Source organism: Myotis brandtii, unplaced genomic scaffold, assembly GCF_000412655.1.
Source record: "Myotis brandtii unplaced genomic scaffold, ASM41265v1 scaffold68, whole genome shotgun sequence".
NCBI classification, from domain to species: Eukaryota; Metazoa; Chordata; class Mammalia; order Chiroptera; family Vespertilionidae; genus Myotis; species Myotis brandtii.
In genome coordinates, this window is record NW_005370657.1 from 1828767 (window position 1) to 1856550 (window position 27784).

General features: G+C 47.4%; 1 protein-coding gene and 1 long non-coding RNA gene across 4 annotated transcripts in view; one reads left to right on the plus strand and one right to left on the minus strand.

Moving 5' to 3' along the window:
• Window positions 1–21546, minus strand: part of GARNL3 (GTPase activating Rap/RanGAP domain-like 3) — an 83143-nt gene extending 61597 nt beyond the window's left edge. Inside the window, exons 1-2 of one of the 3 annotated variants that reach the window (XM_005881466.2) lie at window positions 21360–21546; window positions 7570–7639 (exon numbers count right to left, since the gene is read on the minus strand). In XM_005881466.2, coding sequence (XP_005881528.2) covers window positions 7570–7639; window positions 21360–21502 — 213 coding nt within the window. In that variant the 5' untranslated portion in view covers window positions 21503–21546. Of the gene's footprint in view, window positions 1–7569; window positions 7640–8621; window positions 8740–21355 lie in introns of those variants that run through there. The other 2 variants (XM_014529330.1, XM_014529329.1) reach the window with 2 other exon arrangements.
• LOC106723924 overlaps window positions 19264–27784 on the plus strand; it is a 22541-nt gene continuing 14020 nt past the window's right edge. The window contains exon 1 of the long non-coding RNA XR_001359674.1: window positions 19264–19274. This is a non-coding gene — a long non-coding RNA (uncharacterized LOC106723924). The remainder of the gene's footprint in view (window positions 19275–27784) is intronic.

Genomic DNA, 27784 nt, shown 5'->3' on the forward strand with positions numbered 1-27784 from the left:
CATCACAAATGTCCCCCGGAGTCCCCACAGCTTTAAACCAGGTTACCTCACTTGTGAATGCTCTACGAGGAATGTTGTACCCACATGAGTCAACCTGCTCTAAAAGACTTAGATCCAAGCCAGTTAAATACTAAGAACAGCTGTCAACATTGTGATTGTAGCTGTGGAATACTGAAGCTCTGTTGTTCCCGAGGGAAATACACTGGTACTTTCACTAATCTCTCAATTTGGTAAACCACATGGAATATAATTTCTCCCATCAAATACCCATGAAAAAAAAAAAAGCTACTGAGCCCTACGCGGAGAGAACAAAACCGCGCTGAGTTAGGGGTGCTGGACAGGCAGCTCAATCCCCCACTGGCCGAGTCGTCCTCCGCCACAGTCCACAGGCGCGATTCAGCTTTGCGCCTGAGCAAAAACACAGACGACCGCGTGTCAGACTTCAGGAGGCTTCACACAGTCGACACCTCAAATGTGAAAATCTGCAGATGCTGAGTGAGTCCTCCGTAAGCCCTTCTTTTGACAATTAAATAGCACAGACCAATACCCTTGAGCCCCCCCCCCCCCCCCCCCCCCCCCCAACAAAACCACGCCCTCCTCGGATAAGGGCTGACAGGTTTCCTTCCCACACGGCAGGGGCAGGCAGTGTCCAGTGCAGGCTTCGGTCCTTAGGCTCAGGATGAAAAGGGAAGGGACGATACAGGACCCTGCTATCCTGGCTTGAAGTCACCTGCAGACTGTGACTTCCCAGAAACATCAAGGTGAAGGCAGGGGAGAGGTCCATATTGTGCCCATGCCATGTTTCATTCCTAATGCATCAGTGTCTTATCTACCGAGTCAAAGGCCAAGAAGAGATCAATAACAGCTACAAACAATCTTATGCTTTTCCTGACAGACTTCAATAGACGGCGATGAAGAACGGTCGATGGGGTAACAGCTGTCCTGGCGCAGAATGCTGCCACGGGAGACGAGACGTTCAATTCATCGAGAAGAAGACTGGCATCCGTTTGAGATGGAAAGCACCCCACGCTAGTGATCTAGCTGTATTCTGGGGCGGGGGAACCAAAGAGGCTTGTTTTCCCTTTCCTTTATATATGTTTTGATGGGTTAGGCTACTCTCTAAATTTCAACCAAATTGAACCATTCACTCATTCAACCAGTATTTACTAAGTAACCAAAGCTGAGCATTGTCTGGGTGCTAGGAATACAGTGATAAATAAAGAGCCATAGTTCCTATTTTTAGGGAGTTTATAATCTATATCCTTGTTTATGGGACTTACCAAGTGCCAGGAAAACAGGCCACTAGCAGAGGAAGAAATTTTCACCAGGTGCTTTTAGTTTGAGTTTATTTATTTATTTTTGTTAATTCTCACCTGAGGATATTTTTTCCATTGATTTTTAGAGAGAGTGGAAGGGAGGAGGAGACACTGAGAAAGAGAAACATTGATGTGAGAGAGACACATCGATAGGTTGCCTCCCACACACGCCCCGACCAGGGCCAGGGATCAAGTCTGCAACCGAGGCACGTGCCCTTGACCGAAATCAAACCTGAGACCCTTCAGTCCACTGGCCAACGCTCTAACCACTGCTCAGGCCAGGGCTAGTTTGTGCTTTTAAATCATCTACTATATGAGGGGTCGTAAAAGACATATTTAGGGGAGTTCCTGCCCAGCTCATGCTCTTTGAAACTGACTTTGGACTATACCCTCTCCAGAGAGAATCTGCCCTATCCACTAACGTTGCTGAGGAGATGAGGGTGGGGGGCCCTGTTTATATCACATGACCCCAGTGCCCTGAACCCAACTGTTTGAATCAGGGATAGGTACCTGAACCAGACCAGCCAATCCATAATGTGCTACTTGGATTTTGAAATTAGGGCCCAAGAATGAATAATGGGCAATAGAGCTGCAAGACCAGGGAGACTGGGGGGCTGAAAATCAACTTAGTCATAAAGAACATTGAATGAGAACTTAGTACGTGACAGGGCCTAGAAGCACAACAATGAACAAGACAGATCCCACCCTCACCTCTACTGGGTGAGAGAGTAGTTGCCAAACAAATAAATGAAACAAATATAGATTGTGATAAATACTCTAAAGCAGTGGTTCTCAACCTTCCTAATGCCGCGACCCTTTAATACAGTTCCTCATGTTGTGGTGACCCCCAATTTCATTGTTACAAATTGAACATAATTAAAGCATAGTGATTAATCACAAAAACAATATGTAATTATATATGTGTTTTCCGATGGTCTTAGGCGACCCCTGTGAAAAGGTCGTTCGACCCCCAAAGGGGTCGCAACTCACAGGTTGAGAACCACTGCTCTAAAGGAAAGGAACAGGATGCTGAGTTAGAGAATGAATAACACAGAGAGGGGGACCACTTTAGATAGGTGGTCAGGGAGGCCTCTCTGAGGAGGTGGCATTTACACTGTGACCAACCAGGAGAAGTGCTGGGGGGAAGAAATAGTAAGTGCAAAGGCCCTGGGACAGAGAAACCTGTGTTCTAGGCACCAAAAGAAGGCCAGGTGTCTGAAGCACGGTGCGTGAGTGCAAGAGAGAAGGTGGGAGAGGCAGGCAGGACGGGGTCATGCAGGTTCTCGTAGGAATTTGTAAAGGGCCTGGATGTGAATTGCAATGAGCAGCCAATGAAGGCTTTTTAGAAAGAAAAGACACTGTATTGTCAACATTTTAATCGTCATTCTGGCACAAGGACAGACATACAGCTCAATGAGACAGAAGAGAAAGCCCAGAAATTGCCCCTTGCGTAGATGGTCAATTGACATTCAATAAGGGCGCCAAGATCGTTCAGTGGGAAAAGGACAGTCTTTTCAACAAATGGTGCTGGGAAAACTGGATATTCACAGGCAAAGAATGAAGCTGGACCCTTACCTAATACCATTTACAAAAATTAATTCCAAATGGACATAAACGTTAATGCTACAACTACAAAACTCTTAGAAGAAAATGTAGGGTGAAATCTTCCTGACACTGGACTTGGTAATTATTTCTTAGATATAACACTAAAAATGCAGGCAACAACAACAACAAAATAGATAAATTAAACTTCATGAAAACTAACAACTGTTGTGCATCAAAGGACACTATTAGCAGAGTAAGAAGACAACCCACATATTTGCAGATCATATCTGGTAAGGGAGTAATACCAGAATATGTGAAGAACTCCTACAACTAAACAATAAAACAAATAACCATGAAAACATTGTCTAAGGACTTGAACACCATTTCACCAAAGAAGACACACAAATGGCCATGCAGCACAGGAAAAGATGCTCAACATCATCACTCATTAGTGAAACAACGATGAGATGCCACTGCACACCCACCAGTGTGGCTATGACCAAAGAGAAGAGAAGCAGTGTTGGTGAGAATGTGGAGAACCTGGAACCCTGTGCTGCCGGTGGAAATGTAGATGTGTATTCCACTCCTTGCTAATACACCCGCAAGAACTGAATGCAGGGACTTGAGCACATGCTTGCACACCCATGTGCATAGCACTATTATTCACACTAGCTAAAAAGTGTAAAAATCCAAGCGCCCATCGATAGATAAACGGATAAGCTGTGGTATATGCACACAGTGAATGTTATTCAGCCAGAAAAAGCAATGAAGCACGGAAACCTGCTAGGATGTGGATGAACCTTGAAAACACTATGCTAAGTGAAATAAACCGGACACAGAAGGACAGATATGATGTAATTCCACTTACATGAGGTTCCTAGAATAGACAAATAACTCATAGACACCGAAAATAAAACAGAGGTTACTGGGGGCTGGGGAGGGGGGATATGGGGTTACTGTGTAATGGGGACAGTGTCTGCTTGGGATGATGAAAACATGCTCTGAAAGTGGATGTGATGGTTGTATAACGTTGTGGATGTACTTACTGTGTAACAGCTTCCCTCCTCTTGTAAAATTGGGTTGTTTCTAGCTTCCCAGGTTAGAAATGACACGCAATGGTGTTGGGATGGAGAAGCGGCCTGGAAGGCCTCTTTTTTATTTTGTGTCAATTTTATGTTGTGTATGTTTTTCCACAATAAAAAAGAGCATTGAGAAAGCTGTGCTGCTGGGAGAGACAGGCTGAGAGAGGCGGTGCATGGGGAAAGAGGCTAGAAACCACCAGGGCCAGAGAGAAACGGGGGGGGTGGCGGTTTGGAGGGGTTAGAAGGGTGCGGGGGGTGGGGGGCTCTAGTGGCTCTGCAGTCACAGTGGCCCAGCCACTTCCTGTCGAGAATTACTTTCTCCTGCTGGTGGACCCGGTGGATCTCTGTTCCTGGCAGTGAATGGTTCCTGGTTAAGGCAGGGAACATGGCTGGGGCTGAAAGTTTGAGGGGTTGGTTTCCAAAGCCAGACTACCGCTCCCCGAGAGCAGAACACCTTTTCTCCTCCCCCTCGGTGCCTGGCACAGTGCCCCACACACGGTGCAGGCCTTCAATAAAGTTACTGAGTGAGGCTGAGAGAGCTCCTGTGAGTCTGCAGAGAGCTGAGCGCCCATGTTCTCACCAAACTGACACCCAAGCTAAACCTCGGCCCCTCAGGCGGCCCTCAGTACTGATGGACGGCCACGCTTGGTTCCTCACAAGGACTTCCTCCTAATTTGTTCAAGGTCAGGAGAAGTAGATGCTAAAATTTCAATTGTACAGGATCCTGGGTCCCACCCCCCCACAACATTTGCGTTCCAGGATGCCCAAGATTTATTGGGTTCCCCCAAATATCCATCAGACCAGGTAGAAGAAAAGTTGAATTCACCTTCTCATAGACACAGAACACACCCACTGGGGTTTAAGTTAATAATCCTCCGTGGTCCACAGGTGAAAAGCTGCAGTCAGAATTTCAGGAGATCCTTAGACAGCAAAAATGGGACTTCGCTATGTCATCTCCCCACCACCCCCAACACCACTGCGTGTCATTTCTAACCTGGGAAACGAGAAACAACCCAAGTTTCCAAGAGGAGGGAAGCTGTTACAGAGAACTGTGTATCACCGTGCTGGGCTACCATGGGCCAATCAGAATGCTGACACTGAAGACCACATAGCGAGAAGAAGATATTTACAAGAGGCAGCTAGATAAAGAACGAGGAATGCAAAATGAAGTCATAATTTGATTACCACCATGTAGAAATGACATTTGTAGCCATAAAGATTGGAAGGAACCAGAGGGGATGAAAACATTTGCTGCAAGGTGGTGATGTCATACATGGAATTGAAAGATGTATTTAACATTTACTTTAGAATATTTTAAAAGGCTGATTACACACACACACACACACACACACACACACACACACACACACACATACTCTCATGGCTCCAGAATAAAAACCTGAACATGCCCTAACCGGTTTGGCTCAGTGGATAGAGCGTCGGCCTGCGGACTGAAAGGTCCCAGGTTCGATTCCGGTCAAGGGCATGTACCTTGGGTGCGGGCACATCCCCAATTGGAGGTGTGCAGGAGGCAGCTGATCAATGTTTCTCTCTCATCGATGTTTCTAACTCTCTATTCCTCTCCCTTCCTCTCTGTAAAAAATCAATAAAATATATTAAAAAAAAACAAAAATAGACCTGAAAAAATGGATGGAGACCTTTTGGGATAACAGAGGACTAGTCGGGATTCTCCGAAGGCAGGGTTTCTTCCAGTGTGGGCCTGAGAACAGCAGCATCCGCATCATCTGGGAACTTGTTAGAAATGCAAGTGCTGGGGAACCCCAGACCTCCTGAAGCGGGAACTCTGGGGATGAGGCCCAGGTCACTCTGATGCCTGATCCAGTGGAAACACTGCTCTCGAGAACCTTCCCAGCCTGATATTCTGTGATCCCCACGAGTTTGTAAGGGTCCATCTTTCATCTTGTAAGATCTCTCCCCAACACCGCTCTCACTGCTTACTCATTACATCAGGTTCAAAGTCTTCACCTGAGGTCAGGGTTCTACTTTGCTACCACATTTCATCTTTACTACTATAGCTAGTTAACATGGGCTGTGCTTCTGTGCGTTAATCATCTAACAACTCTATAAGGTAGATAATTTAATATCCCCATTTCATAGATGAGAACACTGAGGCCGAAAGAAGTCCAAGATCGTACCACCAGTAAATGACGAAACCAGGATGATTTCAGAGCACAAGGCCTTCCGCACCCCTGAGGTTCGGAGGAGTCCGCAGAGATAACAAGTGATGGAGCTGGTATTCGAACCCAGGCCTTTCTGATTCCCAGGCCGACTTGCTTTATAACAACTAGGCTCTGCTGCCTTACACTCTCTGCTGGGCAGAACCAATTGCTCACTACCCTTCGAATGCACCCCAAATCATGACACTGGCAAATACCTACTGACTTCAGCCTCCTTGAGGCCTTCCAGGCCGCTTCTCCAAGATCCCTGGCTGGAGTGGGCTGCTCCCTCCCTTCTCTCAACCCCCGCCATGACCTACTGCATCCCTCTCACAACATTTACCAATTCGCACCCGGAATTACAGTTACCCACACGCTCCTTCAGGGGAGGTTGGCTTGGTGTCTGGCATTGATGGAGTTCATCAATGTGGCTCTTATGGGACTAAATTCATTCTTTATATATTTTATGTATCTTATCAGCCCAGCTGGAGGACAGCAAGATCCTTAAGAACAAGGACCAAATCTTCTACTTATTTTATATTTTCAAGAATATTCAGCTCTGGGCCAGGCACACAGTCGAGCCTGTAATATATGCTTGACTTAAGTGGAACGCTAGGGTACACAACTCTGGGGGCCATTTCCCACCACTGAAGCCCCGCTGGAATGCAGCTTATATTAATGGGGGAAAACCGGACACTATGCAAATGGATCCAAGCAACTCATTTCTTTGTAAATAGAAAGAATACATTTAACGTTTTTAATAATGTTGATAATCAAGAGAATTTTATGAGCACATTTTCCTGAAAATTAGTTTAAATTTCTATGCAATTAGAAAAAAAATCACAATTCTGTCTTAAAAAATTGAGGCTATTATATGCCTTCATTATGCCCCTTTTAAAATGAAAGCACACTATTTTTTCAAAGCACAAAACACAAACCCCAATGTCCCTCATTAAGGAAAATGTATTTTCATTCCAAATAGTGATCATCTATTACAGTCCTCTAGTCCAAGAGATATACTTTTAACAGGAAAAAAAAATCTCATAAATATCCAACTCCTATCACATACCCAGAGAGCAAAGGTACAAAATAATAAAAAATATGTATTTCAATAATATTCAAACCTCAAAAACTAGCTTTATAAACTTCTAGGAAACAAGAGAATATAAAAAACCAAATGCTTTCCTGGTTCATGAATCATTTTGTAAATGATCTATATCAATAACAGAGGAAAAGACCAATCCACGTTTTTTTTTTAACAAACTGAAATCACAGATGAAAAGTACGTAACAATAAAAACAAATGAAGATGATCTTTTATTGGCATCCCATCCTTATACTGTCCTCACATGGTCTAACGGTAAACATTCAACAAAAGATCCGATGAGCTCGGCCAGCCTCTCTAAATCCAAATCAATGCACCACCCCTGCACAGGCAGCGGAAACTTACCAGCTCCACAGATCCATAATGTTTCCTACTGAAATCCCCACGTCTACAGCCTAGGTCTTCCGAGACAGAGCTGGAACAAAAATGCTTCATCAGTATGACACATAGCGATCCGGTCACCAACCTGCTGCAAAAAATCCACTGCTCCCGTTCGCAAAAGGCAAGGGCTGCCGTGCAGCAGGCTGGCCCCGCGCTCACTGCAGGGGAGCCTCCTGGCCACGGCCGCGGGCCTCAGCAGCCATTGCAGCCCGGCTCTCCTGGAGCCCTCAGTGAAAAGCAAAACACCCGAGTCATCCCTGGAAGTCTAGGCAGTGATTGAATTAAATATTTAGTCATTTGGAATCGATTGAAATTTCCAAGGCTACTGGTGGTTTATAATTTCATTTCTGTAGAAGCAAAGGGGGAGAGAAACCGTGCAGTAAACTTGAGGCAAGGAACAAAGCTTGCAATTATCTTTCATTAAGAGAGCCTCTTTGTCCCAAACAGTCCACATAAAAATAACCAGCATTTTTTGGATGCTATGCAGGAGAAATAAAACTTTAAATAGGAGGAAAAAAATCTTCAAAATCCTGGTAGGCTCCACCCCCCCCCATCCCCCGCCTCTAATTTATGACAATATGAAAAAGACCAGGGCAAAAAAAATTTTTTGTTAAATATCCAACTTCCAAGTATATTTCGTTTTTTTTATATAGCAGTAGCTAATGCTTCTACACCCCCTCCCCTCAAAGAAGACTTAATTAAATCAGATGAGAAAAATCACATGAGTTATTGAAGAAGAGCAATTAAAACAAGGACAAAATTGTTCCTGCATTTGCATCTTGAGTACATAGTTACACACTCAAAAGACACACATCTTATCGACTAGTTCAGACCCCAGACAGCACTCATGAAAACATCCGAGACCCACAAATACAAGCAGTTTTAATAAGTTTTGTTCTAATATGTCATGCAGATAACACTAATAAAACACAGACACTAAAATGACACGGGAATTACGTGGTTAAGAAAGCCAAAACATTTGGGATCTGACATGCAAAGAGAGGTGCGGTGAGTACCTTTTCATCTTCCTTAAAAGGTGGGCTACATTTTCTAAATGACAGCCCTCGAGGCAGGTTCGGGAAGAGACCGCCTGGTGCTCACATCCACGGGACTGCCTCCCTGCCAGGGCCCTGCCTGATAGGCTCCCGGAGAGACAGCGTGAGAGAAATGAGATTAGGCAGGCTAATGGTATGCTGCTCCCACCATTTCGCAGAGATGGCTGAATTCATCTGATCTGAGAAATTAACCTTCTGTGGTTCTCACTTCCTTAGCTGAAAACGTGCAGCACCTTAGCAAATGCAGCTTGGGAGGGTGTCCTGAATATTACCTTCCTGCTTCTAGTGACACGATTTTCTACCAAAAAAATCTCTGAACCAAATTTAAAAACTCCCCTCCGTGGAGCTCTGGTCCGTGTTAGATAGATCCTCTGTGTCCATGTTACATATGTCCTCTATGTCCATCAACTTAGCTCATGTTGAAAACCAGAATGCGCTGAGCTGATGGACATGGAGGCGAACGCTAGCACTGCCCTCGGCAACCTCTGCGGTTGTCCCCGGGTCCCCTGTGCAGTCAACCCTGCAGCAGCTTCTAGCACGAGGTTCCAGGGGCGTAAAAAGAGCAGGCTGAGCTCTGGGCCTCGCCCTGCGCTGCCCTCAGCACCGCCCAGGGGTTCTGGGACACAGTGCCGGAGACAAACACCAAAGAGATGACAACTGCGTCCTGGGGCCACCTGTGAGAGGGAAAACACGTCCTATGAGAAAACCAAGCCCTCGCTGGTTTGGCTCAGTGGATAGAGCATGGGCGTGCAGACTGAAGGGTTCCGGGTTCGATTCTGGTCAAGGGCATGTACCTAGGTTGCAGGCTCCATCCCTGGCCCTGGTCAGAGCACATGCAGGGAGGCAACCAATTGATGTGTCTCTCTCACATCAATGTTTTTCTCTCTCTCTTTCCCCCTTCCTTCCACTCTCTCTAAAAATCAATGGAAAAATATCCTCGGGTGAGGATTAACCAAAAAAAGAAGAAAAAAGAAAAAAGCCAAGGCAGATATACACAGAACGTCTGCTCTCAGTGGCCCTTCCCCTCTAACTGCCTTTCATCCGATAGGCTGCGGAGACCGCGTGCTGATGGTGGAGCCAGGCTGAAGACAGGGGCGAGTTCCCAGGGCTGCGGGGAGCACTCGAAGCAGCCATGTTAAAACCTCCCCTCCCTCTCCCTCCCCAGGCCCTCTGGCCCCTGGGTTCCAGCACAAAGGGTGTGATTAGAGGGGATCCCCCAGAGCTCCAAGAGGAATTCGTTCTCCTCCAGGCCCCGTGTCGGGCCCCTGCCTGGCACAGAGTGGACCTGCAGTAAACATTTGTGCGTTAATGAAGATATTTGCACATATTTGGATCTTACTAGCTACTGCCTGATGGCATCCTCACGAGCCCGAGGAAGGCTGCCTGCTGACATTCTCCCTCGTAGTCCCTGTTGTTATTCCATCAGGCAGACAGTCCTGGCCCAAGAGGCAAGCCCTGCTATGTGCGTGCCAAAAGCTGTTCTCTTTTCCTCTCGGGCTTGTGGCCAGACTACATCTCCTGGCCCCTCTTGTGGGCAGTGTGACCATGTGACTCCGTTCTAGCCAAGAGACTATGGGCAGAAGTGATGGGGACCACTTCCAGGCACATCCCACAGGCACTTCCTCTCCCTCCCCAGGGCCAGCAGGTGGAGAGGACTGCAAGGACCCACAAAAAGGCAGAGCTTCAAGATGGAAAAAACCTGGGTCTCTGAATGACGGCGGAAGCTCACACTTCCAAGAACATCTGTACCAGAAAATGATGCGAGCAAGAAACAAACATTCAGTTAAGCACGTAGAATCTGGGTTTACCTCTTAAAGCCGCTGTGTTACCTGAACTAATACAGAAGTCGGTATCTCGCAGTGGGGTGCTGCCATAGCAACAACCTAAAACATGTGGCACCAGCTTAGCAGGCAGACAGCAGCCGGTGCGGAAATTGATCTCAGAGGCTGAAAGATGGAAATCTATGTTATAAAGTAGCGAAATATGTGGTAAAACTTACACCTACAGTAATGTAGCAGGTAGAACTGTGCCCTCTGAGCCTGCAGCGCTAGGGAAAGTGGCTGGACAGATCAGAGCGATGCTGGCTCCGGCTGGCTGACCTCAGCAAGGTTTTTGACAAGGAAGAGATGAGCCCAGGCAAGAACTGGACGGGTGTCAAGCAAAGACAGAAGGGAACAGAGAGAGTCTCGAGATGAGGGGCCTCTTAGACTTGAGAAATCGCTCTGTTTCTGGACCCCAAACAATAAGATCTGGCCTATGAAATGTGGGTTGAAATTATGGGCCCAGCTAGCAGACCTAGCGCATCGATTTCCCACAAATCATCCCTGCTCTCCTTGCCCAGCCACTGGCTGAACGGAGAGGGCTGTGAAGACCAAGAGGATGCGCCAAGGATGAGCTTTGGTCCCTAAATGACCCCATAGAAGATCCCAAGTAGAAATACCCTCATTGGGCTGTAACTCAGGCACGTGCCCTTGACCAGGAATTGAACTTGCGACCCTTCGGTCCTCAGGCTGATACTCTAACCACCGAGCAACCGGCCAGGGTGGTGATTTTATCTTTTTTTAAAAATTTTTATTTATTGATTTTAGAGAGAGAGAGAGGAAGGGAGGGAGAGGGGAAGGGAGTGGAAGAGGGAGAGGGAGAGAGAGAGATTTGTTGTTCCACTTATTTATGATTCATTGACTGATTCTTGTATGTGCCCTGACTGGGGATCAAACCTGCAACCTTGGTGCATCGGGACAATGTTCTATCCAACGGAGCTACCGGCCAGGGCGGTGCTTTCCTCTCCATTGACAGAACTCTCTGTGGGTCACAAAGCAGCGTGAGAGTGACTCCCACAGAGGGGTCCTCCGAGGGCTGGAGGGCCAGGATGACTCCACTCTCAAGGGGCAGCAAACTCTGCCCTCAGCAAGGCCTGTTTTAGAAAACAAGGTTTTATTGGGAGACGGCCATGCCCTTGGGTCACAGGCCGTCTGTGCAGGGACCTGCGTGGCCACCAAGGGCAACTATTTACTGTGGCGCCTGATAGAAAACGTGGCCCACCTGCCCTGCAGCCTCACGATCCCTCTGTTGGCTTCAGGCCCTCCTGTAACCTGTGAATAGTATGCGCCCCCAAAATACCAGGCGGAGTCCCTGGGAGGAGCATTCCAAAAATGCATGTTCCCTGGCCCTATTCCCAGAGGCGTGACTCAGCCGGCCTGCGGTTCTGACAGCAGCGGGGTTCCGGTGCGGATGGTCCGCAGGCATGTTCTGAAACACGCTGCTCTTCTGGTGACTCCGGAATCTGGGAAACCTGCCGCCTTCCTGCAGCCCGATCGCGGGAAAGGACAGGCCTCGACCACGGGTCTGTGAGGGGCGGGGGTGGGATACACCTGAGGAGGTGCTCGGTCAGACGGGGTTCTTAGCCGCTCTGGGTCTTCATTCCCTTGTGAATAAAATGTGGTTGACGTGCTCAATAAATGTTCGCTATTATTACCACCCTTATTATCAGCATGAATTCTTCCCAGGCTGCTAGAGAGAGCCCTGGGAAGGGGAGTGCTACATAAATGATCACTAACTTTCTAAGAGTTTTAAAGCAGGTGCCTTCTTTCCCCGCTGGGGCCACGCAGCAGGCCTCCCGGGGCAGGGTGAGGCAGCTCCGCAGCTCCGCTCAGCGGACATCTATCTCCTCCCTAAAGTGCTGGCCCAGCTCGGGACCTTGCCAGAAAAATACCTGGGACCAAGAGTGTGTCACCAGAACAAAGCAGGTGCAAACGTGCACCGGAGGCCAAGGTCCTCCCATGAGTGTGGTCTGGGTTCTAAATATAAACGCCTCGGTCTTAGCAAATCGATGCGCTTCACCTGCAGGAACAGAGCTGAGGACCTTCAAGAGGACTCGCTAAATGTGGCCCAGGATGAAAGCAAAGCTGTCCAGCTCCATGCAGAGCGGGAAGAATTCATTATGTAATAAGCAGGTTCCTGGAAAGCGGGGCAACCCCCGTCAGAGAGTCAAAGTCATGGGAACCGAATAAGGAAAAGGAAGGGAGCGGAAACTCAACCCCGGTCCTTAGGAGACTCGCCCAGAGATTAGTGACTGACCCTAAGGACTGGCCAGACCCCGCTAACCCAGGCCTCGGTCACCCCCAGCCCCGCTGGAAGCACTGGAGCCCACGGCAAGGACCGGGGCTCTTCCTGGACACGCAGAGAAGCTGAAAAACATCAGGCGGTTTTTCAGAAGCTCCAGGACTGTGCCCCGCCCTCTGACCAGCAGGTAGTAAGTGACAGATGGAAGGGACCCCCTATTTGAGGGACAGAGAAGGTATCAAATGCGCCAGACTACAGATTCAGGCTCAGAGGGAGCCCAGCACCTCCTGACACCAGGCTCTAGGTAGCTTCCTGCTCGAAGAGAGTGGTTGTCTCTCCTGAAGGTAAGTGACACAGAAAAGCAGAGATGCCAGTAATGTCTAGTGACGACATGGAAGGTTTCCTGAGCACCCCTGAGGAGATCTAGGACACCAGCTTGTAGAGCGTAGGAAGTGAGCGGGCAGGTTCCTAGACTGGAAAGTTTCAGAGCCCAGGATCCCTGACCTGCAGTCACACAGGGCCCAGCAATGGTACCCTGGGCATTTCTCCCAGAGAAATGAAAACGTGTATTCACAGAACCCTGCCCACCAGGCTCACAGCAGCTTTCTTCATACTAGCCCCCAACTGGAAAAGGCCTGGGTACTTTATATTTTCCCTCTGCACTGTAAGTGCTCACGGCTGGGGCCCCAGACGAGACCTAATGAAACAGAACCAGCATTTTAACAAGATCCCCCAAGGATTCATGTGCTCATTGGAATCTGAGAAGCATTGATTCTCGACCTCACTATATATCAGAACCACCTGGATTTTTTCTCTATTTATTTTTTTGTAAAATATTTTAAGACAGAAAAATAAAGAATAACATAATGAACATTGTAGACTTGAAACTCCTGTGTACCTCTCCCCTGAAACAACCATTAAGTAATTTAGTTTATACTTCCTGCTTATATTTTTATATTTGTACTGACCATGTACTTATTCAAAACAATACACAGTATTGCTTAGAATGTTTTAAAATTTCACACAAATGAATACCATGCCGTGCCTATCTTCCTGCAACTAGCTTCTTTGGCTGAACAGTTTGTTTCTGAGATTTAACCATGTCGATACCTGTGGCTCCAATTCATTCACTTACACTGCTGTTTCCTATGGTGCCAACTCCCCACTGGTCCTCCCTCCACCCTCCTATGGCTGGGCATTTCAGTGGCTTCCAACTTTTAACAATGTTGTAATGGACATCCTCTTACAAGTCTCCTTGAACACAGTGCCATCATTTCCCGAGATCCACTCCCAGGAGGGCATCTGCTAAGTCGTGACATGTGCATCTTTGTTTTTCTACATATCACCAAATCTGCTTTCCAAAGTGACTAGAGCCGGTCCTCAAATAATGTCGCTTTATTCCATGTTGATGAGGTGCTGTAGGAACTCCACTCTTGTTTATATCAACTAGCCTGTGGTAGAACTGGCTTCATTGTATGTCATCTCACTGCAGTTCCAAGAACCCATCAACGATGCTAAGTGAGGAGTCACTGTATACCAACTTAACTCTCCCATCAGCAGCGTGAGTTCTATTTGCTCCATATCCTAACCAACACTTGGGATTGTCAGGAATTGGTTTTTGTCAGTGTGAGGGACATGAAGTGGTACCTTGCTGAGCTGTCATTGGAATTTCCATTCCTCTGATAACTCAAGGGCTTGCACATCTTTTCCTATGCTTCTCGGCCATGTGCGCTGCCTTGCCTGTGACCTGCCTATCCCACCCTCTGCCTACCCCCTTTTGTAGGCTGTTGGTCTTTTTTCTAATCGATTTGCAGGAATAATTTGTATCTGCTGAATGTCAACCTTTTTTTACAGATGTCTTCTTCCAGAGAGTGGTTTTTCTTTTTCAAACGGTTTTCCTGGCATCTTTCATCATGTAGACATTTTAAAATTCTAATGCAGGTTTTTTCAGACATTTTCTTTAATGGTCTTTGTTTTTTGACTTAAACCATCCTTCAGCATCATGATGTCATAAAGACAGTTTCCTATCATTCCTTGCTGAAGTTTTAAAGTCTACTTAATACATTTTCATGTAAGTATATAAATGCCCAGTTTTCACCCAGACTTCCTCAGTCAGAATCTTCAGGAGTGGGACTTAACCACCTATAGTTTAAAAAAAAATAAATTCTAAAGGTAATCCTCAGAAATGCTGGCACACTCACTTCCTACCTGCTGGATGCGCACGGGCGTATCTCCTCTATCAAGTCCCAGGGACCCATCTCATCTCTGTCCCCCTCACGGGCCCATCCTTTATTCTTCTGTTCCCAAACCTGAAGTGCTCCCCAATGGCTGTCCTTTGAAGGAATTATCTACTCCTAGAGCAGTGATGGCGAACCTTTTGAGCTCGGCGTGTCAGCATTTTGAAAAGCCCTAACTTAACTCTGGTGCCATGTCACATATAGAAATTTTTTGATATTTGCAACCATAGTAAAACAAATATGTATATTTTTGATATTTATTTTATATATTTAAATGCCATTTAACAAAGAAAAATCAACCAAAAAAATGAGTTCGCGTGTCATAGGTTCGCCATCACTGTCCTATAGCATCAGTATTACTGACGCATCTCAAACATACCCCCTGGCCTTACTTACCTTTCCTAATTCTCCCAGAAACACCAGTAGCTCAATGTGTTTTTTTCAAAACTCATTCAAAAACTTGGTTTCTCATTTTTGTTGGTGCACAATTATTTTCACAATCTCCAAACTACGGAATCACCTCTGACTTCTCCCTGTCTTATAAACTCTACAATCAATCATCAAATATCATCAGTGATCATCTCCCTCATTGGACCAGCCCAGTCCCTCCGTCTCATGGGCCCTTACTGTTTCACAGATTCTTATACGGCCTTGTCAGTCTTCCTGTCTCCTTACATAGGATTTGAAGGTGAAATAATGGAAGACGTTGGGACATACTGTTTGTTATCACTAATAGTGTGTAAGTGGAGACTAGAGAGCTATTTTTCAAGTATCTGATAGATGATAGGTGGACTTATATTTATTCAATAACTACTTGAATAAATATAGGTTGTGTATCCATACCACTTATTAGGAAGAAAATTTGTGTGCTTAAAGAACAACACAAATAAGAAAAAAAGGCTTTTTGTGAAAAGTTAGGAGTAAGCTAGAATTTGCCATAATAAAAAATGTTCTCATTTTAGTAAAATAGTTGTTGGGGAGGAAAAACTTTTCCTCTACCCTGTTAGTTTCTGTGACTGGGGTCTGTGAATTAAAATGACAAAAGACAGATTAAAGGGAGAAAAGGAGCACACATTTTATTTTTAATTTTACCTGTTCAAGCGCTCCACAGAGAAGCAAACCCAAAGAAGCAGTTAAATACTGGGATTTATATATCATTTTAACAAAGGGCAATAAACTGTGGAGAAGTGACTAGACAAAAGAAAAGGATTTGGGCTTCTAGGAGTGGTAATCATGGAAGGTAAACACCTGGGGGCAACTACTGGCCTATGAGGGTTGTTTAGCGAGGTTTGCGCATGAAGGCTCATCTTGGTGGCCCTCTTTCTCTGCTGGCAGTGCTGTCCTCCTCCTCCTGGTACAGGACGGGGGGGGGGGGGGGGGGGGCACCTTTACAAAAGGAAATGTCTGCCCTGCTTTTAGGCAGATGGGGGCAGAGTGGAGATGTCTTCCTGTGTCTGCTTTTTCTCAATTGCCTTCAGCTCAAAATAATCCTTAGGCCAAAGTGGCAGGTTTTTAGGTGGCATATTTCGATCCCCTTCATAGCCAGTACTAACATGTGAAAAATTCTTTGTCTCAAACATAAAAGTAAATGCTATGGAACTGACTGAATTTCACCTTGAGGTAACCCAGTAGAGGGGGACGGCCCAGCTACTTTTTAAACAACCTCTGTATCATATTCTAATTTTCTGGGCCAATTTAGACCCATTCCATGCTTATCTGTGTTGTGTTCCTCCAAGCACATGCCGAGCACGTAGTAGAAGAAAAGCAGCTTGCTCTGTGCTTTTGAGGTCAAACTCTATTTTTGAAAGATTTTCTAAAATTTTTACTTCACTCAGCTACTCTGATTCTGAGATAGTTTAAGAAAATGAGACCATGAAACCATGGGTGAGGGAGAGTGGTGAGGGAAGGGGAGGGGGATGCTCTTTAAAGAAAGCAAAATAATAGATAAACCAAACGTATAGAAAGAGAGGAGGCAAAGTATCTTAACTGAGAACATTTATTATTAGAGGAGAGATGACAAGAAACAGCCAGCCTGCTTCCACGGCCAAAACGAGATTTATAACAATGAGTGTTGGCCGAAGTGAATTTAGGGCAGGAGGGCCTAAACTAATTCCTTTTGCCTCTTAAAAGCAATGATTAAAAATGTGATAATATCTAGGCTCTATTTATAGTGTGTCCTTATGGTGTTCTGTACTGTACTTTGAGATGAGGTGAGCACCAAAAATGGGTTGCTGGCCCAGGAGGACTGTACAATTTCAAAGAATAGAAAACTTGAATCATCAAAGGAATACAATTCTTAGTAATGGCATAACCTCCTTGAGGAAAAATGATTGCTTTTAGCAATTATCCCTCGAGGGGATGTGGAGCTCAGTGGTGAGCAGGGCACCTGCAGCCTCTGTTCCAAGCCAAGGGCCAGGATGTTCTGGCAGAGAGCGCCCATGCTCCTCCCCCACTCACCTGTGAGTCCACGTCATCCTTGACCTGCGAAGATCCACATTCCTCTCCCTTCAGTCAGGTGGCCTCCCTCCCTGGGGACCTCATTGTTCCTGCACCTCTGTGCTAACGAGGCTCAAACCAAACCTCCAACTTGGCTCTTTCTCTCCAACCAACCGCAAACTCAGACTTCCAACTGCTGGATAGAGTTCCGTGGACACCTGAGCAGCCCCTAAAACATCACCAGGCCCGGATCACACTCCCGCTGCTGCATTCGCATCTCAGTTGGCAGAACTGCCATCTTTTCCCCAGTTGCTCAAGGTACCAAGTCCAGAGTCATCTCTGTCTCCTCTCACATCCAACATCTAATCAGTCGCCAGGCCCTGTTACTGCTGCCTGCACAGCATTGCTTTTGAAAGTTGTAGTAGGTTTGTATCGGTGTATTTGTATTTCATTCTTTGAAGACAGATCACACTCTCTTGATTCAAAACTAAAAGGCTGAACACAGCAAAGCCTCCCCTTCTGCACCTCCTCTCCCCCCTGGACTGTTCGTGTGTCTCCCAAAGATGCTGGATGCGTTTACAAAGAAAGAGAAATACCTATTCCTTCCCTCCCCCCTTACTTTACACAAATGGCAGCAAACCATGCACAACTCTACTTCTTGTTTTTGTTATTTTTAAGTTCATATACCTTGGCGATCTTTCCAAATCAGTACCAAAAAGCTCCTGTATTCTTTCTTATGGCCACATTGTATTCTACTGAGTAGATGGACCCTATTTTATGTAACCAATTCCCTAGATAAAGGACTAGTAAACTGCAATGCACAACCTTGCATGTGCCATTTGGCCCCGAGGACATGTGCAGAATTCCACAAGGTCTCCGAGTCCCTTGTCCCTTCTCTCCTTTCCATTTTCACTTTCTCTGCTTTAGCACAGACCTTCCTTGGTGCAGAAGCCTTCTAACTGGCATCTCTGCTCTATGACCCTTAACTTACACCCAACAAATATATTTAGTGAGCCCTTTCTACATGCCAGGTACTCTGCTAAGACAGGCGAGAACAAGAGAATCAAACCCAACAAAACCAAACAAGCCTCTCCTAACCAGACCCACACAGATCCCTGCCTGGCTCACAGTTGTTGGAGTTTTGGGAGCTTATCAGTCAATCATCTGCTCCCTTCTCTATGTTTGGAATCGATTGGGAATTAGTGACAGGAGTTGGGCAAATGGGAATCAAAATATAAATTTCCTCACTGTCAGAGTTTCATTGGCAAACAGCCCTAGAGCCCAATGCACTTCCAACTACTACTCCTTTCCCCCAAGCGTGGAGCTCAAACAGTCCGCTCTGTAGAGGGGCGGACCCTTGCCTGCATGGCTGCCAGGGGAATTGCTGTGTCAGCCTCCACTGTCAATCTCCAGCAGGGGAGACCAATGCAGATGGGGCTTAGACCTGTCTCTAGAAGACTCAGGTGGGTTTTTCCAGATGGAAATAGGAGAGAAGGTAACACACAGCTCTGTGGGCAACCAGATCCTGGACAAGTCTTAACCGTTCTGCACCCAGCTTGCTTCCTTATCTGTAAAATGAAGCTAACAGGAGCTACCGCATCGGGTTTTGTTTTTTTGAGTGTGAAGACTAAATAAGCAAACGCATTTAGGATGTTTGCGCAAATGCCCGGTATGCAAGTAATCAATAAATATTTGTTGAATAAATTAGTTAATGAAAGAGTGGTCCACAGAATCGCAGTTCTTAAAGCCATCTTTCCAGCACGTCTTCCAGAGAACCTAAACCTAACATCCGCAGCCGCCAATCACCAGGGCCGAACAGGATTCACCAATACGGCCCAGATTGTGCCACCTTGGGCCGCTTCTTATAGGCTCTTCCGACGTTCTGCCCGCCTCCTGGATTGTGTCATCTGCGCGATGCATTATGGGGCTGGTAGTCTAGAGAAGAGGTGGTGCTGGCTGGACCACTGTGAGGACAGTAACCCTCTGCCTGGTGCTCTGAGGAAGGGAGAGCTGCTCTTCTCCCCACCCCACCTTTGGTAGATGAAGCCCTGGCGTCCCTTCTCTCCCTTGCAGCGCGCCAGGACTGCCCAGGACTCTGGTTACCAGAGGCCTCCAAAAATCAGGAGCATTTTGCTCAGAAAATTCAATATTCACTGAAATTTGAGATTTCAGTTTCAAATCAAGAAAATATTCAATTCCCATATTCTCATAAACAGACCGCAGGGGCCCTTTGTGGACGGTATGGCAGTAGTTCTGAAAAGTCGGCGGTGACCCCAGACGTCCTCTAGTTTCCCTGAGGAATCAATCCACAGCAGAACTAGCAATTTGGAATTTATCCGAACTCTGTGAACCTTGTCTATTTAAATCAGCATCATCTCGTAACATCATAAAAGCTCCCCATGGCTCCCCATTGCCAAGATATAAAGTTCCGACCTCTTAGCCAGGCATCTCTTTATGTGCGGTCACATTTTTAAAAGCAGCCTTTCTCCACATCTGCACATGCGAATCAGCTGGGGCTTCATAAAATCTTGGTATTTGTGTCCCACCCTAGACCTCGGGATCCTGGAGGGATGGTGCAGGCTTCCGTGTGTTTTTAAAGCCCCAAGGGTGATTCTCAGGTGCAGCCGGGCAGACAACCGCCGCCACCATGCCTGTCAACACTGCGGGGCACACGCTCAGGCCTCCCAGCCTTAGCTCCGCCGTCCCCTCTGTGTAAAGTGGCCTCTTCCCCCTCTCCTGCCTGGTGACTCGCATCCTGCCCAGCTAAGCTCACCTGCGGCCCCTCTGCTCCCCCTCCTCCAGCGGTTACTTACTCCGACCGCAGTGGGTGCACGCTTCTTTTCTGGGAGCACAGGGATTATCGGGCTACTTGTGTTTCCCAGGAAAGGCTACAAGTTCCTGAAGTAGAGTCCTAAGAGTCCTCTTTCACCCACTCCAGAGCCACTGAATCTGAATCTGAATCTGAATCTGGGGGTGGGCCTCGGGCATCAGTTGAGTCTTAAGCCCCCCGTGAGGAATTAGCTTCACAAAAGCACTGGGTACAGCGAGCATCCATACATATTTCTTGCATTAAATTGCTGAAGCGTCTCATTGTTTTTGTCTAATTTGGTTTTACTGTTGAAAGTATTACAAATGTCCCCCTTTCCACACCCCCCCATTAACCCCTTCCATCCTGCTCCCTTCCTCTCCCCAGCCCTTCCCAGCACTATTGTCTGTCCATGGACTGTGCCTCTATGCATAAACGTCTCATTTGTTTTTAAGCCAATCATATCTCGGCACCTAGTTGCCTTTGATTCCCCTGGAGAGCTAAGCACTCTGCCTTGTACTACCTTCTTCAATCATTTACTCATTCATTCATTTAACAGATATTATTGCACACCATAACAAAACCCTGGGGATTCAGGAGTAAACAGGAAACCATAGTTACCACCCTATGGGGCTTAGAATCTAGTAACATATTAGTTATAGCATAGTTATTATTACCACTTTTCTGAATAATGTTGGATTTCCCCCTCTAGATACTATAAGGGAATCTCATATTCTCTTATACCTCCAGTATGTTATATAAGACATTCTGTAAAGGTTTACTGAATCAAAGCAACACATTTTGTAGCACATACCACAAATTAGTTAGCATTTATTTGTGTGGTTATTTGATTCTGTCCCATGAGCTGTAAATGCCCTCAACACAGGAATCGAATCTGTTTTGCTCACTACAGCTGACATAGGGCCTGGCTGAGCAGGTGCTCAATGAATATTGTTAAGTAAGTAAATAAATAAATACATGAATAAATACATGAATAAGATATCATTAAGAACAAAACCTGAAATCTCCCAAACCAATATCCACTCCTTCTCCCTCCCTATTCTCCCCCCCAAAAGGTCATTTCCTCCCTGAGCACTGAGGGATTTCAGGTGACAGTGAACATGAGCCCAAACAGAGGATGTTCTTCTACTTACTTACAGGGTGACCTGGGACTCTGCTTCAGGGCCTGTTGCTGGCCACGTCTGAAGGGGCTGGATGCGGAAGGAGAGAGACGACGTTGCTTTCCACAGAAGGGTCTGTGCGACCTGGCCCCCGCAGGACCCCTTCGTCAGCGGATCCATCGGTGGGCCTGGAGGCGGAAGCGCTGTGCTGAAGAAGGATGGGAAAGGCACTGAGAACGGAGAAGAATGACAGGCCGATCACTGGCCGATGCTGGTACCCAGAGGCCAGCCCCATTAGTCAGGGAGGGGCAGGAAGCCAAGGCACTCCCAACACCAGTGTCCCACCAAGCCCGCATCACGCCCTTCTGCATGAGCAAGCTGCGGAGAGAAGGCCCGTCCACATCCCCACGGCCTCAGCCTGAGTGAAGTCCCACACTGTCCAGTCAGGGGCTCTTGGGCAAAAGGAGGTCAGTGAGCATCTAAACCAACTCAGACTCATCCAGGAAAAGGCACCCTCACCCCGTAAGGGTAGCTCTGTCTAGAGGGCTTCCGGAGAACCACCAGCGGGAGCCTCGTGGGGGCGCGTAGACTGTCTCCTCATCTCCAGTTAAAGTTTCCAAGAAAAGCCAAAGAGCGGGCTTACACTGGCCACAACACTGTAGACCAAAACCACATTTCGAGAGGAATGGCATAGAGCAGGTAGCAGTGGATTCACACACAACTGCTCGTAACACACGAATACCCTGAGACATGCAGCCTGAAGCCTGCCTGCTCCTTTCTCTGCCCACAGACAGGCAAGCAAACAAAGCCCAGTGACTTAGAAATGGGACATAAAAAGCACCCTTAGATAACACTGGTCAGAAGGAACTCCTTATAATGACTTCTTTTTTATTGAATTTATTGGGGTGATATCTATAATAATAAAAGCATAATATGCTAATTAGACCAGACATCCTTCCGGATGACCTTCTGGATGAAGCCGCGGCGGCAGAGGGCCAAGGCAGCTGCTGCGGCAGTGGGCCTGAGCCCCTTGCACGAATTTCGTGCATCAGGCCTCTAATTAGTTAATAAAAGTATATAGGCTTCAGGTGTTCAATTTTATAATAAATCATCTATATATTGTATTGTGTGTTCACCACCCCAAGTCAAGTCTCCTTCCATCACCACTTTACCCTTTACCCTCTTTTACCCCCTCTTCCCCACCTTTCCCTCTGGTAATCACCATACTCATACTGTTGTTTGTGTCTATGAGGTCTTGTTTTGTTTTTAATTCTTATCTGAGGATATTTTTTCCATTGATTTTTAGAGAGAGTAGAAGGGAGGTGGGGGGGGGGAGAGACACACACACACATCGACTGGTTGCTTCCTGTACTTGCCCCAACCCAGGCCAGGGATCGAACCTGAAACTGAAGCCAAGGTATGTGCCCTTGCCTGGGAATCAAACCTGCAATCCTTTGGTCTGAGGGCCAATGCTCTAACCACTAAGCAACCAGCCAGGGCTTTTATTGTTGTTTAATCCCTTCAGCTTTTTCACCCAGCCTCCAAACCCCCCTCTGACAGCTTACAATCTATCTTTTAGTTTATTTTAATCTTGAAATAAGATTAATTCATTGTTTTAACATGTTATTTTCTAGCCCTTAAATCTTTAAGTTTTGTTTAAAAACACTTAAGTATTAGTTCTTTTAAACCTTTATCACCATTTAATTTTATCTTTTTACCATACCTTTACCCCTAGTTTCTGAGTTCTTTTTTTATACTTTCATCTAATTCTTTAGCTTTATTTTTCTGTTTGGATTCTGTCTCATCATTGTTAATTTTAATCCTTTTTCTCATTTCTGTTATCTTTTCTAGTCTTAACTTCCTAGTTTAAAAAATGTACATTCCTTTAATTTTCTGACATATTTTATCTTTATTGTCTCACTATTTAACATAGTGGGCAGTTGGAGAACTTCTTGGAAAGATGGAGAGTAAGCGCTCATCTGCACAACTCCTTGGAATCCATGGGAATCAGCAAAAATAGCCCAATATTCGGAGAAAAACGTATTGAAACAAGAGAATGGCCAAACTCCATGCTATAACTCCGAAGACCTGTGTACACAATGAAATGTTGACAAGCTGAAAGCAAACATGGAATTCTACCTGTAATGTGATGGGAGGGAAATGACCAAGAATGCTCTCCAGGCCTCCCCTGGAAGCAGGGGTGGGGCTGGGCAGGAGCTGTTTCTGCTTCATTCCCCTGCACCCCCCCACTGCCCAGCTTTCTAATAGGGAGGGGGGCCTAACCTGAGAAAGGCTGAAGAAGAGAAGAAAAAGTATATCTTAGGAGCCACTCGAACCTCTTGACTGAAAGCTTATATGAACCCCCTAAGAAGGGCCGTGAGTCGGGAAATGACGCCGAGCCAGGCCCTCTTCGAAGGGAGCTGTTTGCCCTGAAGTGGGGGGAAGGGAGGAAGAGTTGAAAATTCAAGGGAAGTCCTGCGTGGGGTCACCCACACCACAGCACAGGGGACTCTGCAGATGGGGGGGACAGCCTGGGGAGAGAGTGAAAACAGGTGGCCCGTTCCCACAGCCTCTGCACCCTTCCTGCCCCCCAAGAGGCGTCAGGACTAGAGCTCCAACTCAGGCTCCGAAAGCCAAGGTTCACTGCTGCTCAGACGAAAGGGAAAGGGGTCAGGTGAGTCTACCATGTTATTAACAGGCGAACCCAGACCCAGACGGAAGCGCTTCAGTTCAAGGATGAGCATCAGGAGTTTGCTGGCCCAGACCCACGAAATAAGGCTTGCAGAGGCTGAGGGAGAGGACAGAGCAGGAGACTTGTAGCGGCGCCAGATGAACAACAGAACAGCTTTGTTTTCTCAAGAAAATGAAAGATCAAGAATTCTCTGAAAACAAAAGATCAGATAGAAGAGGCAGACCTCCCAAGGCTCCAGGATAAAACTGCCTGAACTGGCAGGAGGGGCTGATCCACAGTGAGGAGGTGCTCTCTGGGGGCAGGGCCTGGGAGAGGGCACCGGGGTCCAGGAGTGAACCCCTTGGGCGGGTGCTTTTGTGTGTGTGGGGGGGGCGGGGGGAGTCGGGTATTACACTGGGGACAGACAGCCCTCAGAAATCAGTTCAGTTTTCTCCTCTTCTGTTGGGACTCAGAGCCCTTGGTGTGCCTTGAGTGTTAGTATTGTGAGTCTAAACGGAGGGCGGTCATGAAAATGTGGCCGCTTCACAGTGAGCCCTCTGCTGCTGGCCACGCGGCACCGGGAACTCCCGAGGGGACCTGGCAGCCGTGGTGACACGGCCAGGCCTGCTGAGGCCCGACGATGCCGTAGAGACGGACCACGGGAGGATACACTGTGGCACAGGTGCCGCCTCACACGCTGGTAGGCAGGTCCCTGGATGTAAGTGGCATAAAAGGCAACAAGGTCTCAGTTCTAGCTCCTTTGACGTGGCCGGTTCTCCCACGGTGCAGGTAGCGTTGATCATGGAGTTTCAGCCGTAATTCCACCAGGAACGGGGCAAGTTTCCGGGAGCCACACCCACTGCCTTGCATTTTTGATCTTGTGCATTATTCCTTGCTCAGACTGTGGGCTGAAAACGACCTTAACCCAAGCTCAAATCATCACTCTCGCCTACCTTCAAACCGAGACCAGCTCTGGGGGTCGGAGCTGGCTGCAGAGCGGGGAGCAGTGGGAATACAACTTCCCTCTGTCCCCAAATCTAAACTGCCCCCTCCCACACACAGTCACTCTGTCCAGTACCCTTCTTCCCCCGAGCACTCAGCACCAGTGAAGTCATCATGGTTACTCCGTCTTCTGCTGGCGCATCGTCTGCCCTTGTCCACGACAAGTTAGCTCCCCGGCAGCAGGCACCCCACCTGGCCGTTCTCAGTACCCCGTGCCCAGCACACAGAGGGCTCAGTACACATGTGCTGTGTGGATAAGTGACCCCAACTACCTGAGGAGAAGGGTCATTTGGAACAGGGAGGCTGTCAGGCTGCTTTGGCCTTTTTTGACTGAGGTCACTGGTGGCTGCAGGCAGACAGGCCACGGTGGGACCTGCTCAATTTCTTTGCCAATCTCTGAGGGGCAGATTGGCTGCCAGGGACGCGGGGGCACAGCAGTTACAGGAACCTCCCCTGGCATGCTGCCAACTTCTGATCAGTGTGTCTAATGCATCTGTGCTTTATTGCAGAAAGATGCTGCTTGTGGCAGATACTGTGGGACGACTGGCTCAGTCCCCATTTCAACCCCATCCCCGGGTGCAGAAGTTGGGAAGTTAAAAACGTAATCATCCTAACCTCCTTTGCAGGTCCGAGTTCTGGCCGTGATCTAGATTCCACAGCTCAGGTTCAGAGAGCCTCTGATCTGGCACGGAGCCAGGCAGACTCAGCGAGAGGATCCAGGGCATCGCCCGGCGTTTGCAGGTCAGGGCAGAGCCGCCGTGGCTCTGGAGGCGGCAGCTCCTTGGCAGCTGCTGCATCAGTCGGTGTCTTGTTGGGAGGCGGCCGCTCTCCTGTGCACACAGAGCACAGTGGTTCTGGGCGCTGGGAGCTGCTCCTGGGAGCTCAGACTGGAGCCTGCTGCCCAGCCGGCCGACAACTTTGTAAGCACTTAATTCCCGGGTCACTGTTAAACCCGTCCGCTCACCGCAAGCAGAGTGGATTCCGTTGGAGGAAACAGATTACCGAGTGACCGTCATGGTGACGCCAGTCCGGGTGGATTTTGAGCTTCCAGTTCACGTGACCCTGTGGCACAACTTCCTTCTGGTGGGTGCAATGGCATAACTTCCAGGTGACACCGAAAGGAGGCAGTGCTTCTATGGGAAGGCACGGCATTCTGCTATTTGGGTCTAAGAGAGCTTGATCCCAGCGCTACGCATTTCTGCTCCAGCAGCAGGGCGCCCGCCGAGGGAGCCGCTAATGGTGGGGTTCGGGGCCACGCTGCCGCCGCGGGAGCCGCTAACTGCGGGGTTCGGGGCCATGCTGCCCTGGGCTGGGACCCATCTCTCTCCTGCACCTGCTCAGCCGCCTGAGTCTCTGCCAGCACCGCCACCAAAACCTGTCGGGGCAGCTCTGTGCCACAGCAAGCACCTAACAGTCGAGAGGCGCTAATGCCTTTCACCTCTCCAGTGATAAAAACTGTACTGCCTCCTGAAGTCAGCCGGCTAGCGGGGAGTGCTGGCAGCCGGATGCACTTTCATGTCCTGAGTCCAGGCTGTGTGGTTAGCCCGCCCGCCCGCTGCGATGGGAGGTCTAGCCGGGGCCATACGCAGAGTGGGCCTAATTCCCATTCCACGACACCTTTTCAAATGTGGGAAGACAGCTCTCATGTCCTCTGTGAATTTTCTCCTTTTCAAGTCAAATAGCCACTCCCCTGCTGAAATCTTTTCTCTTTGCTGGATCATTCCCATCAGATATAAACATCTTTATAAAGCAAACGCAAAATCAAATCAAATCAATTTTTCAACTCACATCCCTTCCACGCCTGCAGAGTTGGCGCTATTCACTGTTTCCAATTCCTCTTTCATTAGAGCCTGAAGCCCAGCCAGGGAGACATTCTCATCCTCACTCTCCCCAAGAAACAGCTCTTGTCAAAGGCAACCAGTGACCACACATGCTAAACCCAATGGCCAATTCTTAGTTCTCTTTTATTTTTATTTTTTAATTGATTTCAGAGAAGAAGGGAGAGGAAAAGAGAGATAGAAACACTAATGATGAGAGAGAATCATTGATCTGCTGCCTCCTGCATGTGCCACCCTGGGGATTGAGCTTGCAACCCAGGCATGTGCCCCGACTGGGAATTGAACCATGACCTCCTGGTTTATAGGTCGACACTTAATTACTGAGCCATACCGGCTGGGCCCAATTCTTAGTTCTTCATTTTGCTTGACCCATCAGTAACATTTGACACAGAAAAAATCACTCCCTCTCTGTTTTTAACTGTTTATGTACACTACTTTGCCCCAATGAAAATATTTTAATGACCTCATGTGTCCATGACACTATGGTTTCACATTTAAGTCTAAATTTTACTTGGGAATTATATGAATAGTTAACCAAAGTTCATCAAAACATAGTCATTCTTCCTGACTCACTAAGTTTATTTATTGATCCCCTTTTCCTAAAGATTCCTGTTATCCTACCCACCCACCCCCAATTTTTTTTTTTACCTTTCCCTATTTGACTGTGATTCACAGTCACATTAAACAACAAAACAAAAATCATGATGTATTCTTCTTACATTTCCTACTTGAGGGTCCATACCTGCACTGTCCAATAAAGCAGCCACAAACCACACTTGATTACTGAGCACTTAACATGTGACGGGTTGGAATCAAGGTGCTGTAAGTGTAAAAGACACTGGATTTCAGACAGCACAGAAAAAAAAGTAAATTATCTTAATTATTTTCAACACCGATCCTAGCTCTAGAGACAGCCGGACGTGTGGTCCATCTCCACACTTGCACGTGGCA